This window comes from Macrosteles quadrilineatus, unplaced genomic scaffold (assembly GCF_028750875.1).
Source record: "Macrosteles quadrilineatus isolate MER2022 unplaced genomic scaffold, UCM_ALF_1.0 Scaffold_9__3_contigs__length_116548681, whole genome shotgun sequence".
NCBI classification, from domain to species: domain Eukaryota; kingdom Metazoa; phylum Arthropoda; class Insecta; order Hemiptera; family Cicadellidae; genus Macrosteles; species Macrosteles quadrilineatus.
The window spans coordinates 44,761,079-44,781,423 of NW_026542602.1; the positions used below are offsets into that span (position 1 = coordinate 44,761,079).

General features: G+C 32.0%; 1 protein-coding gene across 3 annotated transcripts in view; it reads right to left on the reverse strand.

Annotated features, from left to right (window-relative positions):
* The window catches only part of LOC129003810 (longitudinals lacking protein-like), a 586,728-nt gene that overhangs the window by 35,547 nt on the left and 530,836 nt on the right, over positions 1-20,345 (reverse strand). The window contains exon 5 of one of the 3 annotated variants that reach the window (XM_054432119.1): positions 16,704-20,045. The exons of the other annotated variants lie outside the window; for them this stretch is intronic. Coding sequence (XP_054288094.1) covers positions 17,074-20,045 — 2,972 coding nt within the window. The 3' untranslated portion in view covers positions 16,704-17,073. Of the gene's footprint in view, positions 1-16,703; positions 20,046-20,345 lie in introns of those variants that run through there. 3 annotated transcript variants of the gene reach the window in all.

A 20,345-nucleotide genomic window follows, 5' to 3' on the forward strand; every position in this document is an offset into this window, starting at 1 on the left:
GAGTGCGTACTTGTAGAAACATTTCTTTTCACAAAACCGACATTTGAACTGAGGATCTTTGCCGCATACCTGCTTCTGGTGCCTGATCAGGTCGCATTTGTGAGTGTAAGAGCGTTTGCACATGGCACAGCTGAATGCTTTTGCACGCTTAGACTTGTCCAGCTGAGGTGGAAGAATAGACGAGCCTCTTAGGGTGCTCGTTTCGCTGCGAGACGAATCACTCAATTCTCCCCTCCACTCCGGGACTCTCGGTTCAGGCCTGATTACCGAAGGTCTGACAACATCGGAGCCCGAGGTTTGCCGATGTGAACTGCCAAGTTCCAAGCCTCGTTCCCTCAATACCATATCATGCTGGAACCGACTCGTTGCCGCAATTTGAGCTGCTCTTAGCATTGCCCAGTCTAACCCTAATGGACAAATCATGTGAGCTTTTGAAGCCACATAAAAAGTCTTAAGCCTAAGCTTACAGTTAATATTTATCTAATCTTAAATTGTGTACAATTCTGACAGAATATACAAATCGGGGTGTTTGTGAATAAACTTAAAACAAAATAACAGATTTTTGAAAAGCGTACATTTATTATTTTAAACCACAAAACAGGTTGTTCATCAAACCTAAATTGGGTTAGGATTATTTCTGATAAATACGACTGCTCTCCAAGTCTGTCGTAATGGAATAAGTTAGTTCAAGGAGTGGAGATTTTCTTATCATCATTAACTACTAATACAAATAATGATGGTTACTGAATGTGTTAAGCAGGTATTGAAGCATAGATTATGTTTAATTAACGAATTCCATAGCAACTAAGCAAAGTCTGTATTACTGAGTTTCCGAGTATTGACGGTTTACTGTGTATTTCTTGAAGTACAAATCATCTCTTAAACATCTGTGAATTAATTCAGCAACTCTTTTGCACTTGTTCACAGCTGTTAATCTCTTGCTCCGGATGGTTGTGTCGAATATGGCTGTTAAGGCCATATTTATAGTTACATCTTTTGTCACAAAATGGACATTCGAATCTCGGCTGTACTCCACAAGCTTGCTTCTGATGTCTAACTAGGTCTCGGTGATATCTGTAAGATCGATCGCAGTTTTCACAAGGAAACTGGCGATATCTTCCTGTACCAAAATATGAAGAGTCTTTGGCTGTAAAAAGATTTGTGGTTATCAATAGAAGTAGAAACCATGCAAAGTCTGTTGGGATTTTAGAAACACTTCCAAAACAAAAACAAAACACTTTCTCGTTGATTAATTTGTTATTTTTATTTTTTTTTATTTTGATAAGCAAACTTTAACAAATTGAACATTTGAAATTCAAACAAGTTACAAAAAGGTTTAGGTTGAAACAAGTTCTAAACCTCATCCCTTCCTTTTGAGGGGGAAGGGGGTGGGATTATTGGTTTTGGGCATAAAGCTTTAAAAGGATTTTAATGATTTGATCAAAACCAATTTTTTGGTCCCACCTTCACATTATGGACACTAGCTACAGCATGGAACTGTTTAAACATTATTTTTAGGCATTATCACTAGAGTCGGGACCACGTAAGTTTGCAGTTGGTGGCAGCCAATCACAAGACAAGGCTAGTGCAACGTTGCCACATCGCACTAATAAAATATACTGAGCAATATTTTCAAATCAGCTGGTATTATTAGATTTGGCAACACCGCACGGTTCTCATTGGTTCATTCAAACCCATATGGTAAATAGGCTCCTCCCTCAACTGCAAACTTATGTGGTCCCTACTCTAAGACAAAATCCATTAGTACTTTGAACCTAGGAATTTAGGGACAATTCCCACACTTTCTACCACTTGACCAGCTCGGAACCCTGATTTAAGTTAAGAATGTATAAAGATTTTGTTTTGGCTACATTAAGCTCGCCTTTATTGCTTGTATACATTTGAATAATATTCAAATGTTTTCCACATCAATACTCAATTAGATAAATGGGCTATAATCTAATAAGGTTTTAATCATTACTTAATATTAAATTTTATTGTTGAAAATATTAGGAGAAGAGGAAATAGTACTCAGGTATAAAATTAAGTTTATTAATAAACGTATAATAATTACAATTTTCTGCATTTTCTTTAACATTTTTCACTAATATAGATGACTGACTAGTATGGTTACACATAAATTCCGATGACACAAAATAGACGTGTTAAGGAAACGGTCAAATTACACCTTTTTTGCAAATGATAATGGTAAAATGTACCAGTCGTTCTTACCTGAATTTATAGAATCAACCAAATCATGTTAAAATAATGTTAAAAAATTATATTCATTGTAAATCATTAATTTAAATGATTTACAGTTTTGGTTTGCAAGTGAAGTAAATTAAGACTATCAACATGAATAATTTGTTTCCTGTCTACATTTGATTTTCTTATTTAAATAAAAAAATTGCACTACATAAAACCAACAAAGAAGGATACTTTTAATCAAATCTTGAATGATATTAAGTTACCAATAAAAAGAATGTCCCAAGAAGAAGTTGCTATTTTTTAATCATAATACCAGCTGGTAAAGTAAATCATAAAGAAACAATAATGTATACATCGATCATGCTACAATACTTCAAAAATCTACAACTATGACAAACACTTAAAAATACACATTTTGAGTCGCTTGATGCCAATCAATGAGAACAAAATTGAAAAGACATAAAAATGATAGTGCATTTTTTTTCTTTTTGCAAAACCACTTCAAAATAATAAATTTTTAATAATTTTTTATAAGTCAATAAAACCAAATTAATTCAACAGATAGGATGGTGGGTGGTGGTAAATCTTGAATGAAATTAATTTGATTAATGTAACCCTTCCTTAGAATTGTCTATATGCGCTATACACTTTTTTAGTAATGCTAGCAAACATTTTCAAAACATTTTTTACTCCACTATTTTGTTATGATTAATCTAAATAAAATGAGACTAAAAAGTATTCTATTCGTATCTGTTATAAATGAATAATTTCAATTATTGTAGCGAATTGATTAACACCCTGTATCAATTAAAAAATAACAACTTCTTTGTTGAACACCCCGAATTTTAAAAGGTTGTAGTGTGTTTATAAAAAGAATTAAGCAGTATATTTTTTTTTAGATTAAATTAACTAAATGGTTAACTTTGGTCTTGAATTGTTTGCAAATAACTTTTAAATTCTCAATAAAAACTACACTTTCAAACTGATGAAGAACTGAATATTTAAAACATATACAATAACAAAAGGTAACATCAATTACTAAATGGTGTCAATCAATAAACGTACAAATATGAATAAAGCACTGTGAGCGAGATAAGGTACATATTTTAAATATACTTGCTTTGGCTTTTGACTAGAACTATTTGTGAAAATTATAAAAGTTTCATTAGACTTCAAGTCACTAGTTAGCGTCAAGGACATGTATGGTAAGAATGTGTTTTTGCTGCAAGGAAAATAACTCCTATTAAACAACTATATCGGTTAAACTTAGTTTTACTTGTCCTGCAAAAGGATTTTTTTTGAGTACGATGAATGGTAAATAATTTTTTACACACAATTTTGTTTTACATATCAATTTTGTAGTGAAGCTTAAACATTAGGTGAAGTTTTAAATATTATTTCAAATAATCTTTCAATAAGCGTTTTAGAGCTCATTGGTTTATCTATCAGAAGGTCAAGTTTCCAAACTTTCGGTAGAGATAAGTTACTGCAAGTGAGTTTGGAGAATGTATACCTATGTAAAAGCAGCTAAAATTTTCTTTTTGATATCTAAATATATAGGTTCATATAAAAAATCTATTTCCCATTGTAGCTTACAGAGTATGGGAATAAAATTAAATGTTTTAAACATTTTATTGGTATAGCTCTTATAATAAAAATGTGACTTAAAAAATATAACTGACTTCTCAGTAATTTTGGTCACCTCCTGAAAAATATCCGTGACCTTACGGAGATTTTTGTGAGCATCTAAAAAGAAACAATAATTTTCCTCTGACTTCAGTGATATATTGACACCCTATTATTTTATACACGTATAAAAGCATTTGAGGTAATTAATCCCACTCTTGGTAACATAGCAAGTTAAGTGTGGATGCACTTCAAATGATCAACCTCAGACAATTGGTTAAGAGACTAGTATGATGTCACAGCCGCCATGTTTCCTGCGCAGATGTGTAGACAGGTCATGCTTGTATACTGCGCGATAGTCGCACATGGGACACGGAAACTGTCGTTCTCTGCCGCAGCTTAATCTTTGATGTCTCTGCAAGTCGCGCTTGTATGTGTAGCTTCGCTCACATCGGTCGCAAGCGAAGGTCTTGACTACGGCTTCTACACACATTCCAACTTCCCAACCTACGACAGCAATTGGTTAATAGACTGGGTGAATTTCCAACACACGCCTGGCCTAATGTAAAAAAGTAGGCTCGATTATCCTACGTAAATTGGGTACGGCAAGATTGGATAAGTGGCAAAGTTGAAAACCTCAGGAAAAAAACGTAAACATGTTAAAGTTGGTAATTAATATTTTTGTTATAAAACCTATCTGAGGCTTTATATAGGTGTATTTTTTTTAAACTAATAGTTTTTTACACTTTGACGCAACAAAAGTATAATATTAAACTGATAAGGTAAAGCCACTATGGTTACTATTAAAGGTGAGGCGATAAAAGTCTTTTCAGCGACAGAATTTGTTTGCAGCTCGACTATGGACGTGAAGGATAGCAATGTGGAATGCTTCAGGAGTCAACAAACTTTTTGTCATGGAATAAAAAAAAAAATATTTATTCATTCAGGCAAAGTAAAGATATTATTTGTACAGTGAGCTAATATTATCAAGTTAAGTGAAGGAGCCTAAAGCTTGAGTGCAGGACCGAGTGTCATTTGCTTACACTTTGACAAGGGTCATTTTACAGCCTGAGGCTTGGCAGGGCGAGTGCCAAACAGGTATCAGTGACCAGTTCCACAGTGCGGCGGGTATGAGGTTGGAAAGATCGACCAGGGAGGATGAGCAAAATTTGTTTTAGGGATAAAATGAAACTATTAAAACCTAATCTAACCTAACCTTATCCAACCAAACTTGCTGCTTATGAAACATTTGAATGAAGGTATAGTAATCAAATTGACAATAATTTTCAATCGATATTAGGGTAGCCCAGTTCTCTACCACTAATACCCCTCCCCTGAATCACTTTTATGCTCTGGGGAGTCAAACGACACTCGGGCCTATGTCACGTTTTTTACAGTTATAATTCCCCACAGCAAAGAATAAAACAGCACTTGCTCATTTTCCCCTAAAGCTTGATGCTATTTTTTTTTAGACAATAATGACAAGAGCTTTACAGTACCTACAAAAATGTTTAGTCATCTGCACCAAAATGGTAGGTAATTCTAAGTTACTCAAACGCGGAAAGTCAGATAGCTGGAATTGCATAATTGAAAGACTGTACACATGACTCTCAAAAGATTAAAATAGTAAATGAAAATTTAATTAAAAAAGGTAAATATATATATATATATATATGTATGTATATTTTTTTATTACTAGCCAATATAAAGTTGGCTTACTGCTGAATGGTTGGAGTTGTGAATATTTGATTTGCTACCAGCTAAACAGCCCTAAAAAGGTGTTAATAAGTAAAAGTGTTAACAAGATATTTTTTTTTTAAGACTTGTGTAACAAACAATTTTATTAGAAATCGAGATTGGGACGCCGCCTAGGTAATATGGCCTAGGTTTGGTAATATTTTAATCCAAATATGAGTGAAAGATGAGTGTATAGATATAATGGAATACTTAAAATAACAAAAACATAATTTTAAGGACATTAAAATTAATTCTTACAGTTGCAAAAAAAAAAAAAAAAAATATTACTAGTTGGTACAAATATAATGAAAATCATTTATTTGAAACCAATGAAAATAAGTTAAACAGACTGAAATCACTATATTTGCACCTTATGTTTGTAGTACACTTTCAGAAATATTTTTTAACAGTGGAGGCAGAGTGATAGCCTTGTCCACAACACCATACATTTTATAATATAAATTATTGGTAGCTTTCATTTCTGAGAATATTGTTTCTTTTACTTAAACTTTAACTGGCTCGTTTTCAATTTCAGACCCGGCCACAGACATATAGTCACAAAGTGTGATTCATATTACTAGGATGAACTGATTGAAAAAAATCTTTGCAATGTGTTTTTTTTCCCAGGAACTCTTGCTATTTATCTTACAGCTCTTTTTTTCTATTGAAAAATCATCCCTCTCTCACATATTCCAACTAGGTAAGTTTTAGAAAATTGTCTGAATTAGGAAAGTTTCTCAAGAGAATTACAACAGATAAAGTGTTAGCAAAAATTGTGTTCTCTTTCAAGGCCTCTACAGCAAACTATAGAATAATACGTAAATAATTACACTATAAAATTAACAAACTTTATTTCAACTTTATTTAAAGAATATGACAATGTTTTATTAAACACTATAACATGTTACAGATGCAAAAAAAACAACTCCTCAAAATAAAAAAATAATGAAAATCTTTTATTCAAAACAACACACAATGAGTTAAACACAAAATTCAAATTGAACTAATTGTTTAACGACTATTATAAACACTGATTGCTGATTGAAGTTCAAAATCTTTTAATTGTTAAAATTTGTTTGCTTCAATTTTTATTGATATAACACAAAATTATATTTCTGAGCAAATAAGACTTGATGTCTTACGACAGAGATTTTTCGGAACGGATAAGAGAACAAACCTCATAAATCAACAGTAAACAATCAACATTTTCTTCATATTAATAAAACTGTCCAACATGTCTCTAATGCAAAATTAACCGGTTGAAAAAAAACATCCAGTATGTATTAAAACAGTTTTAATACATTAACAAGTTAATTATTGCATCATGTGAAAAAACTATTCCGTAAACAGACTGGTATCAGAGTGATAGATTTTATTGTGCTCCGTGGCCAATTTTTTGCTTTGGAAGTACTGGTAACAAGTTTCACACTTGTATCTCACAATGGTACTACTTGTATTAGTCTTGTAACTATTACAGATCTGTTTAGGGTTATTTTGTAGTGCTCTGGGTGAATCATTTATGGATTTTCTTTTCAGATTTTTTATTTGGTTGGATTTAACAGTCTTGGTATCTTTACGTTCGGTTTGATATTTTGGCGGCACACAGTGTTTACACCTTTTTACTATTCCCGTGTGGTATCCTTTCAGATGAGGACAAAAGGTGTTAATTGGCCTTTTAAATGTTGGGATTTCATTTGGCGTTTCATTATAAAACAACTTCCCAGCAAGTGATTCTCGGAATCGTTTAGTTATGTCCAATTGCATTTGCTTTGATTGGCATTGAGATAATTTGGGATAAGGAACTATTGGTATCGGAGACACAGATGTCCTTGATGTGGCAGTGTCAGATTTTTTGTCAGGTACACCTCCTTTAGCAGGTTGATTTATTTTGGGCGTTTTTTCTCCTTGTAAATTTAGTTTAGAGATCCCAGGAGTTACTTTACCAGTTTCATTTTTTGGCAGTAATATTTTCTTTTTACAGACAGCGTTTTGTTGATTCTCAATAGATTGGATACATTTTGGTTCGACAAGCTCAACTAGGCTTGGATTAACTTGAACAGTATTTGTAGGTACAGTTTTGGAAGTGTTAGAGGATTCAGTGCTTTTCAAGTCCAAACCATTGTTTAACAATATTGGTAAATTACAATTCATTTTTTGATTGGCACATGGATTAGCAGTTGTATTAGATTCTGGGATATGTTGGTGGTTTTCTTCAAACAGGTCTGATCTGATCTTTATAATTGGCATTGTTGGTTCAAATTCTTCGTTAGCATCATCTTGACACCCACTATTCGATTTTGATTCCTTTTTTTCATCAACTGAAGGTGGTTGAGTTGCTGAATCTGCTGTTACCTGATCGGCACATTGTGGTGTACCTGGAAGTAAAAATATATAATTGTTTGACAAAAACTCTGTGGATCCCATAGAACAAATAACTTATGGTCTATATGTGATATTACATAGTAAAACAGCTTAAAAGTATTTAAAAGTTACTTGTACGGTTTTAATTCCATTGCATAACTCATCAAAGAAGAATAAAATTAAAATAAAATCGGAAATAAAGTGACTCAGCTTCGCCTTGTAAAACTTGAGTTCAAGGCAAAAAGATTCACTTTACACCCTAGTGATGAAATATACTACATTTAGAGAAGCCAACCCCAAAACTGAAGGTGTTCTATAGAATAAAAGCTCCAACAAACTCCTGTCGCAGCTTAAACCAAATAACTGATTGATTATAAATGAAATTAAATAAGAAAACAGGTCTTATATTAAACTGAAAAAGTTGGTGCAAACTTTCTAAATCGCTAGATATTAATAAGAGAATTTAAGAACTTTATTTCACAGATTGAAACATGTAGCATAGCTTATCAAAGAAGAGTAAAATTTAGAAAAAAGTTGGAAATAACATATTATTTGACTTAGATAAAAAAATTGACTAAAAATTTGCCAAACAGAATTGTTGCACTTACGATACAATTCAAATATTGAAATAGATGGTTGGCTTAAATATTATAGTCCAAAAGGTAGGTATGATTTTTCTACAATATCTCAATAATCCACAACCCCAGTAATCTGGCTTCAGCCCCCCCCCTTAAAATAAATTATAGAGAGTTTTAAGGGGAGGACTCCTAAAAAAGGATAATGAAAGACTCCAAGACTCATAAAAAATTATGAAAATATTTTATTTGGAACCACATACACACAATGAGAAACATAAAAGTTACAATTAAAATCTAAAACCTTACAATTCAACTCTGATTGTCAATTTAAGTTTGAGATTTTTTATATTGTTAACATTTTTATGTCCTTCAATTTTACATGTTATATAATATTAAAGTATACCTTAAACCAACCAAAGATACGGAATACAGACACAACACAAGATGATTACTCAGCATATATAAGACCATAAACTTAAGACATCAAACTTAAAAAAATTAACAGCAAACAAATTTCCCAAATTTCTATTAACAGACTTTATTTCCAGAACACTGCAGTTTTTTAACACAATAGAATCTTTTTAGTGAATTTCCCAATACAGGGTGATTGATATAAGTGTGCCAGCTGTTTTATTCGAAAACTATAAGAGATATTAAAAAAAGTTAAATAGTAAATGCCTTGGATTTTTTATTTAAAAATTTTTAGTCAAGTCGAAAAAATTATTTTAGCCCCATTTTTTCAATATGGTTACCAACTTTGATTTTTCTTATGGAACGTATTTTATGATGTATTCCGGTAGAAAATGTATTTTAAGACAATTTTATTCTTGTGATCTTTTTCATAAATCTAACCGTTTCAAAGATAATAATGGTTAAAGTTTTGAAATTTCGGCATGAGAAAGAGTTTCGTTAAGGGCTAAGCAAGCATGCCAGCTGTTTTATTCGAAAACTATTAGAAATTTCACAACTTATCAACTGTATCAATCACCCTGAGGGAATTAGCTATTACCTAGGATCAATGCAATGCTTGCTGGATGTACATAGCCCCTCTATTTTGTGCTCTCTAGTTAACTGTTGTAGTTTGCTTGTTTATGAACATATTTTAATCAAATTTAAAAAATACATTAATTTCTTACTAAACTACAGTATTAAAATTTTACAACAAAAACAATTTTTTACCCTCCATGCTGCAGCAAACCTATGTACTTGTTAAATTAATTATATTTAATAGGGAATAAATGTAATATTTTTATAAAATTTCATTTTGTAGCCCCTGAAATATATTTTTTAAGGAGACATTTTAGTGTAAATCCAATCAGGCAAATGGAAATTTGCTGTCTGCAGGTTTGCTGTGGCAGGGGTATTTTATATAATCGTACAATAGCAACAAATTTAATCAAATTACAACTTTTTATCAAACAATTGTTAAAATTTTTGATTTATAACCACACAAAATGTGTTAAACTCAAGAAATCTTTTAAACCGTCATATAAAACTCTGATTGTTGAATTGAAGTTTGAATTATTTAAATTGCTTACATTTCATGTGCTTCAATTTTACATGACAATTTTAGGGTATCAACTTTAACCAGGCTAAGTTATTGATACAACAAAAGACTTTTTTCTGAACGAATAAGAGAACAAACTTCAGAAGTCAACAGTAAACAATCTACCACATTTTTCCCTTCTACCCAATCTAACTATAAAAATAGTATCAAGATTTATATAACCGTCCAACATGTCTCCAATGCAAAATTAACTGGTTAAAAGAATTCATAAAGTTTTAATACATTAACCAGTTAATTATTCATTGAATATAAAATTGCATCATGTGAAAAAACTATTCCGTAAACAGACTGGTATCAGAGTGATAGATTTTATTGTGCTCTGTGACCAAATTTTGGTTTCGGAAGTACTGGTAACAAGTTTCACACTTGTACTTCATGTTGGTTTTGCTCGTATTAGTCTTGTAACTTTTACAGATCTGTTTGGGGTTATTTGGTTGTACCCCTGTTACAAAGGGTGAATCATTTATAACATTTTTGGTTTGATATTTTTGCGGTCGACATTGTTTACACCTTTTTACTATTCCAAAGTTATTTATTTTATACAGATGAGGACAAAAGGCGTTTTGCTTTTTAATTGCATTGATTTCATTTGGCCTTTCATCATAAAAGCACATACCAGCAAGTGAATCTTGGTATAGTTTAGTTCTGTTTAATTTCATTTGATTTAATTGGCACTGAGATAACATTGGAGGAGGATCTATTGGTATCGGAGAGTCAGATGTTCTTGGTTTGGTAGTGTCAGATTTTGCGTCAGGTACACCTCCTTTAGCAGGTTGATTTATTTTGGGCGTTTTTTCTCCGTGTACATTTAGTTTAGAGATCCCAGGAGTTACTTTACCAATTTTATTTTTCGACGGTAATATTTTCTTTTTACAAACAGCGTTTTGTTGATCCTTCTCAATATATTGGATACATTTTGATTCAACAAGCTCAACTAGGCTTGGATTAACTTGAACAGTATTTGTAGGTACAGTTTTGGAAGTGTTTGAGGATTCAGTGCTTTTTGAGTCTAAACCGTTGTTTACCAATATTTTAACATCATTCTTATCTTGAATTAATCCAATCTTGTCCCCGCCTTTCACATTCATCTTCAATAAATGCATGATTTTTTGCGGGTTTTGAACTATTTTCAAATTGATTTCAGAATTTTCCGTCGATTTTGAATCGACCTCAGGGGGTTTCATTACATTCAGTTTGATATGATTTTGAACAATCGGTAAATCACATTTCATAGTTGTATTGACACTTGGGTCAGCAGTTGTAGAAGATTCTGGCAGAGGTTGGTGGTTTTCTTCAAATAGGTCGGATCTGATTTTTATGATTTGCTTTGTTGGTTCCAATTCATTGTTAACATCATCTTCACACCCAGTTTTTGATTTTGATTCTTCTTTTTCATCAACTGAAGACGGTTGAGTTGCTGAATCTGCTGTTACCTGATCGGCACATTGTGGTGTACCTGGAAGTAAAAATATATAATTGTTAGACAAAAACTTTGTGGAGCTTAGAAAAAAAAACTGATAGACTATAAGTGAAATTAAATAGATAGATTAAATAGTTTAGTCCATAGAATAAAAGCTCCATAAAGCTCCTTTGCAGCTTAGTGAGATGTTTTAAATCTGAGACTAACGTCGTGTTCCTTCTTCATCCACTCCTATTCTAACTAGTTCCCTCCCCTATGGAATGAATTAATGATTAGTCTTGACAGAGTATTCAAGGAAATTGATAATTTTACCTGTGTTTGAAAAATATCAAGTGTATCAATACACTTGTTCTTTTACTTTTTTCATTGTGTATCAATAACACAAAGAAAAAGTCTGATTTCTGAAGAAAATAAGAATAATCAGGTTCATAGGCTGATAAATAAACAAAGTAAAAGTGAAAGGATAACACAAATTTATTTTTGTAAAAAACAGTCACAAAATTCTTATATTCTGGGGGAAGATAACTATCCAAAAACACATTTTGGTATACATTTGCATTTCTCTGACTTAGGAAAAAAAATTTCTATGCAACACAAATATAACAGAAATAATAAATGGTTAGTACTGTAATCTATGGGAATACCTTGTACAATTGTGTTAATGTATAACTAATCATACATGTTGTTACAAGAATTTTTTAAAATTTATAAATTTAAACTATACGTAAAACTCCTTACATGATAACTAAGCACCAAAACACTTAAAGACATGTTTTCATGCCTTTCTTTAGTCATTGACATTAGTTGTAAGAGAACCTTAAAAAGTGATTGTTTTTCTAACCAATTGACTAAAATACAAACTGTACCAATAAAAGCTCACTAAAATGTATGTCTTCCAAATTCAGGGGAAAATCAAATGGGTAATTTTGCAAACAAAAGTTAGGACATAAAATACATGTTCCTAGTAGTCTACTATAATGTAATGTACAACTGTACAACTGGTTTCTTATAAAAATGTGTGTTTGCTATCTGTATTGTTTCAACACATTGAAAAGTCATTTAATATGTTATAAAATGAGTTTATAAAATTACCTCTGTATGAAAAACAAAACCAATTTTACCTATGAATAATCTAAGGTAAACGTTTACCAGTAAACTATTTTTTTATAATTTGAAAGCTTTAAAAGATGTTCATTGAAACAAAAATTTGTTTCTACAACGAAATTTAACATGTTTTTTCAAACTCCTTTTTGTACAGAATTCCTTGCAACAGTATTGACAAGTGAAGTTAGTTGCTTTGTTGGGTCGAGATTTGAGTTTTGAACCAGGCACCACATTCGCGAAAGGACTCTGTGGTTTTGGCTTTGCATTGAGTATTGCATTGAGTAAGCTGTGACATTCTCGTTCAAAATCCTCCGTTTCCGGTGGGACATTGAGCATGCTTTTTTGGGGTTTTTGAACTATTTTTAAATTGATTTTAGACTTTTCCATCGGTTTTGAATTTACATCAGAGGGTTTCATTACATTTAGATTGATAGGCTTTTTTACAAACGGTAAATCACATTTCATATTTTTATTGGCACGTGGGTTGGCAGTTGTAGAAGATTCTGGGAGAGGTTGGTGGTTTTCTTTAAACAGGTCAGATCTGACCCTTATGATTGGCTTTGTTGGTTCCATTTCATTGTTAGCATCACCATGACACCCAGTTTTCGATTTTGATTCTTCTTTTGCATAAACTGAAGACGGTTGAGTTGCTGAATCTGCTGTTACCTGATGGGCACATTGTGGTGTACCTGGAAGTAAAAATATACAACTGTTTGACATAAACTCTGTGGATCCCATAGAAAAATTACTGATGGACTTTAAGTGAAATTAAATAGTAAAACAGCTCTTATATTAAACTTCAAGGTACGTACAAACTATATAAATCACTAGATATTAATAATAAAAGTATTTAAAAGTTACTAGCACATTTTAAATACCCATTGGATAAATTATCAAAGAAGAGTAAAATTAAAATTAAATCGTAAATAAAGTTTCTCAGCTTCGCCTCGTAAGACTTGAGCTCAAGGAGAAAAGATTTACTTTACATCCTAGTGATTAGTGAGATTTTTCAAATCTGAGACTAACATTATATTCCTTCTTTATCCACTCCTATTCTAACTAGCTCCCTCCCCTATGGAATGAATTTATGAAGAATTCCGTTCTGTAATTATATTTCTGTGATATCAGTCGTCCACTTCTATTGAAGTCCAATGCCAATTGACGGGCCTGAAAGGAGCAAGGTATATGTACGTAGAAAATGTGTGCAAGTGCTGGGTGGGGGGCTCAGAGGTGGTCTTAAATGTAAGTTATGTAAGTCCACCGATTTTGAACAAAGGAAATTTTGCATACAAATCAAGATTTTACTGAACAATGAGATTAAAAAACAGAATCAAGTGAGAAAATAGTAGTTTATTCAAGAATGTTAACTTTTAATCAAAAATAGGCTACAGCTGAACTGGGTTTATAAAAAGTACCTGTGTATGAAAAAACACAAAGTGTATCAATACACTTACTCAGTAAATTTTTTCATTATGTATCAACAATGCAAAAAAAGTCTGCTTTCTTAAGAAAATAAGGATAATCAGATTCATAGGCTGATAAATAAATAAAGTAAAAGTGAAAGGATAACACAAATTTATTCTTGAAAAAACAGTCACAAAACTCTTATGTTCTGGGAAAGATAACTATCGAAAAACACATTTTGGTATACAGTTGCATTTCTCTGTCTCAGGAAAAAAATTATCATATACAACACAAATATAACACGATTAATAAATGGTAAGTACTAAATGTAATCTATGGGAATACCTTGTATAATTGTGTTAATGTAAAAAATACAACAGAGACTATTTATACATGTTGTTACAAGATTTTTTTTAAAATTTTAAAATGTATAAATAGAAATTATACATTAAATATAAAAACCCTTACATGATAAATAAGCACCAAAACACTTAAAGACATGTTTTCATGTCTTTCTTTATTCATTGGCATTAGGTATAAGAGAAACTTAAAAAGTAATTGTTTTTCTAACATTTTTGCGAAAATACTAACTGCACCAATAAAACCTCACTAAAAATGTATGTCTTCCAAATTTATGGGATAATCAAATGGGTAATTTTGCAAACAAAAGTTAGGACATAAAATACATGTTCCTAGTAAAGTCTACTATAATGTAATATAAAACTGTACATAGTGTACAACAGGGTTCTTATAAAAATATGTGTTTGCTAATTACTATGATTGTTTCAACACATTGAAAGGTCATTTAAATATTTGATAATGCGTTTATAAAATTACCTGTGTATGAAAAACAAAACCATTGTTACCTATGAATAACCTAAGGTAAACATTTACTAGTACACAATTTTTTTATAATATGTAAGCTTTAAAAGATGATCATTTAAACAAAAATTTGTTTATACAAAGTTTGATGTGTTTTTTCAAAGTCTTTCTTGAACGGAATTCCTGGCTGCAGTATTGACAAGTAAAGTTAGTTGCCGTTACCTGATCGGCACATTGTGGTGTACCTGGAAGTAAAAATATATAATTGTTTGGCAAAAACTCTGTGGATCCCATAGAAAAAATAACTGATGGACTGTACGAAAATGTTGCATACAAATCAAGATATGACTCAACAAAGAGATTAAAAAACACATATAAGAAAGAAACAAGTGAGAAAATAGTGTTTAAGACAGTTGTGGACTCTTAAGAGTAGTTTATTCAAGAATGTTCCCTTTGAATTAAAAATAGGCTATAGCTGAACTATATAGGAAGAATGAGGAAAGCTAGTTTTATAAATTTTAAATTTGCAAGGAATTTTCTCATGTTAAGATGATTGCATTGACTCACAGGATCTATTAAAAATCTATCAGAACTACTTACTACTTTAGTTAAATAAGTTTATAGTTAAATACTTTGTTGATCCATCATTAATTATAATCCTCATATTATCATGCATAAATTCACTGTAGGCTAAAAATAGTACTTTTGTCATGAATAAATATACAGGTAATAAAGCTAACGCTGAGGCACATTTTTTAGAATCACTTAAAGCTTTATCATGCCTTATGGAGTCATGTCTTAATTCATGACACATATTTAAATAACCAATATTCAGAAGTAAAGAGCATTCCATTGAATATATCAAAATACAAATAAAAAAAAATACAAATAAAAAAAAAATACAAATAAACATGACAGTAAAATCATTGTAAAACACATATATTTATCACTACTACAAAGAAAGAGTCTGCTTTCTGAAGAAAATAAGGATAATTAGGTTCTTAGACTGAAAAAGTGAAAGGAAAAAAAATTATTTTTGTAAAATATAATCGCAAAATTTTTTTTAAGGATGAAAATTTTAAACTTCTTTTACTTAGGCCTATACTGAATTTTAATGCATCACAAATATAACAGAATTACTAAATGGTTATGTAAGCTAAGGCACATAGTTCATATAGCTTTAATGTTAAACAGAGACCTTGTAATTTTTTTTAAATTTAATAAAAAAATGAAAACTTTAAGCATACATGTAAAAACAGAAACTATCCATTAAATATAAAAAAACCTTAGGCTTACATGATAAATAAGTACCAAAACACTTAAATACATGTTTCCATGTCTTTCATTATTCATTAATTAGCGTTAGTTAAAAGAGAAACTTAGTTATATGTCTTCCAAATTCAGGAGAATTTCATAGGTCTTTTAATTTTGCAAACAGAATTTAGGACATACAATACAATACAACAGATAATACTTGTTAAATACAAAAATTATTACACGATAAGCCTTCTAAACAGCATTTCCATTGTCAAGTCAAATTTATTTTAAACATTTTGTTTCCTGTTCTTAGGAAATTCTACCGTAAGGTAACTTAATTTACAAACTATTAACAAAGTATACAACAGGTTTCTTATAAAAATATGTGTTTTCTAACTAACTATGTAGTGTTTAAACAAATTGAACATTTCTTTAAAGTATTTGCTAATGGGTTTTTAAAATGTACCTGTGTATGAAAAACATAAAGTGTATCAATACACTTCCACTTTCGTCTTTCTCTTTCACTTTTTTCTTTGTGTATACTACAAAGAAAAAGTCTGCTTTCTGAAGAAAATAAGGATAATCAGGTTTATAGGCTGATAAATAAACAAAGTAAAAGTGAAAGGATAACACAAATTTATTATTGCAAAATAACATTAACAAAACTCTTATTTTCTGGGAAAGATAACTATCCAAAAACACATTTTGGTATACATTTTTGCTTTTCTCTGAATTAGGAAAAAGTTTTATCATATGCAACACAAATCAAATGGGTAGCTAATTTTGCAAACAAAATTTAGGACATAAAATACATGTTCCTAGTAAAGTCTACAATAAGGTAATGTACAAACTGTACAACAGATTTCTTATAAAAATACGTGTTTGCTAACTGTATTGTTTCAACACATTGAAAAGTCATTTAAATGTTGCGTATCATTTAAATAATGTGTTTATAAAATTACAGCTTATTTGACAGCTTAAAAAGATGGTTATTGAAACAAAAATTTGTTTTTACAACGATGTTCGAGGTGTCTTTTTAAAGTTCTTCTTGTACTGAATTCCTTGCAACAGTATTGACAAGTGAAGTTAGTTGGTTTGTTGTGTCGAGATTTGAGTTTTGAACCAGGCACCACATTCGCGAAAGGACTCTGTGGTTTTGGCTTTGCATTGAGTATTACTGGACATGCTTTTTCGAAATCCTCTGTTTCCAGTGGGACATTGAAAATGTCTTTTTTCTCACTATTAATGTCTGGACAAGATATTGTGGCAAATATAGGAGGAGAGGGAGGATTTTCAGCAACCTCTGTTCTCTTTACTTTGGAGGCTTTCATCTTCTGAGGTCGAGTTTGCTGCCGAGCCATCTTTGATGTTCCTGCTTTGATTAAGTCTTCGCTAACTGAAGTGGTATAAGAAAACCTATCAAAAGATTTGTTATCATATCCTCCATCTGAATCATCCTCCACCGGTTCTTTTTTTATTCTTTGTATCTCGTTAGTAGGTTCTTTTTTGATACATAGTTCTGGAAATGTTTCCTCAGATATGTTAATTTTTTTCAAGAATTTTAACATTTCATCGTTGTTTGATTTTTTCACTGTCGTGCATTTGTTTGCTTTTTGTTGATCAGAGATTGATTTTCTCATTGAATCAGCAACACCATTATCTTTTTCTTTGTAAGCATCACCAGCTTCTAATGCTTTGTCAGTTTCTAGCTTTACCGTAGCTTTTGAAATGGTTGGGTACGGCGTGGATGTAAATAATGGTGAGGTTTTAACAGTTTTGGATTTTTTCGGAGTTCGCTTCTCAGGGGAACTACTTGCAGCTCTTTTCTTTTGTGTTTCAATGTCTGCCCGTTGGTTTTTGTTTGTATTAAAAGAAGCAAACTTGACTATAAGTTTATCCCGCTTTTTATTTGTAGATTTCTCAAAATCATTGTCAGACTGATTTGGTTTCAAAATGCCTAAGCTTATCAAAAAGTCCTGAGTGCTTTCATCCATTTCAATATTTTTATTTTCCTTTTCCTTTTCTGCAATCTTTTTTGGGCTGTTTTTGAGGGGTTTTCTCAATGGGGAAATAACAGGTTGAACAAGTTTCTTGTTTTCAACCTCAAAATCCTGCGATTCCTTAATCTGCGACTTTGAACTTCCTTTGAATGAAGAATTTTGTCGAAGATTTGAGGCAGGTTTCTTGTTGAAAACTTTTAATTGAGTACATGTGTCTTCAATTGCATTGTGAGTTTCGATATCATTCCCATCTATAGGATAATTCTTTCCTTGAATTACAGTAGAAGAATCTGATTGGTTATTTTCTTCTTGTTTTCTCTTACAGGATTTATTGTTGTTTTTTATAGCAGAGTCAATATCTTCTTCTTCTGCCACAACTTCACCTGAGTTACCATCAATTGTTTTTTCTTGCTCAGAAAAATTGGAAGCTTTTACAGTAGACATCTTTCCTAGTTTGATAACTTCATTATTTACAAACTCACCACTACTATTCTCCGAAGACTCGACTTCGGGTATATTAGGCATGGAATCCATGAATGTGTTTTCACTGGTCAATAATAACATGTTCAATGAATTACTTGGTCTACCTTTGTCATCGTAGGCTTTAAATTGGCCTGGGTGCTTTGGCATGTTCACATCACATCTATCTAAAACAATTTCCAATTTTTTAGAGCACAATTCTTTTAGAGATGGACTGGATAGTTTGTATGTGGTTTTAGTTGATTGAAAATCTATTTTTTTTAAAGATTCTTCTGATGAAGTGCAGTCATTAAAGGACGGTTTGCCATCAACAAAGTCAGATGTCGGTTTAGACTGGTGAGACCCATCAGAATCATTAACTGTGTCAGTTCTATAATCTTTTTTGGGAGATTTGTTGGAGCCAGCCCCATATTTTTCTTTGACATTTGCAGTAAGCAACACTGAGGATTTACCGTAAATATCTTTATGAACAGAAGGTCTTTTCAATTCAACTGGTTTGTCGGTTTTTGCAGAAACGGGCTTCTCTTCTGGGACGGGATCAGGCTTAACGCAATCTTCATGAGCAAGAGGTGTTATCAATTCATCTGGTCTGTCGGTTTTTGCAGAAACGGGCTTCTCTTCTGGGAAGGGATCAGGCCCAACGCAATCTTCATGAACAGGAGGTGTTTTCAATTCAACTGGTTTGTCGGTTTTTGCAGAAACAGGCTTCTCTTCTGGGACGGGATCAGGCTTAACGCAATCTTCATGAACAGGAGGTGTTTTCAATTCATCTGGTCTGTCGGTTTTTGCAGAAACAGGCTTCTCTTCTGGGAAGGGATCAGGCCCAACGCAATCTTCATGAACAGGAGGTGTTTTCAATTCATCTGGTCTGTCGGTTTTTGCAGAAACAGGCTTCTCTTCTGGGAAGGGATCAGGCCCAACGCAATCTTCATGAACAGGAGGTGTTTTCAATTCAACTGGTTTGTCGGTTTTTGCAGAAACAGGCTTCTCTTCTGGGACAGGATCAGGCCCAACGCAATCTTCATGAACAGGTGTTGTTTTAAATTCAACTAGTTTGTCGGTTTTTGCAGAAACAGGCTTCTCTTCTGGGACCGGATCAGGCCCAACGCAATCTTCATGAACGGGAAGTGTTTTAAATTCAAATATTTTGTCAGTTTTTGCAGAAAAAGGCTTTTCTTCTGGGACGGGATCAGGCTTAACACAATCAGATTCGTCAACATTTGCAGTTTTAACCTGATCAACAGACGACTCTGTTTGGTCTGCTGCAACAGCTTTCTTTTGCTGAGGTTTCAAAACTTTAATCCCAGGAAGTTTAGTGTCTTCCTCAAATATGTCTGATTCGTCTGATGAAGAAAGATCCAGTCCAAGGTCCTCAACTTGACTGATAAACTGAGGATCGGGAGGAACAGGGATCAAAATGGCCGAAAGGGGATTCCAGAGCTCAGCGTCGGGTGGGGAATACTGGCTTCTACTGACATCATCTGAAAAATAACAAAGTGAAATATTATAGAAATGTGATAAGGGTAACTGGAGTTTAAAAATACCAATTTATAATATTAGATTTTAATGAAAGACATAATAATCTTAACCCTCAAAAGATAAACTTGCATGATTTATTTCTAAAATATTTCTGTTTACCAAGCAAAGGATTTTTTTTATAATAAAAAAACAGTAGGAAGCTAAAGAGTTGGTGTAAGAAACACTGATCTTAGACTAGGAGATTTATCCATAAATAGAGTATAACATTAACTCAACTTTAGAACATAGACATTTTCAAAAAC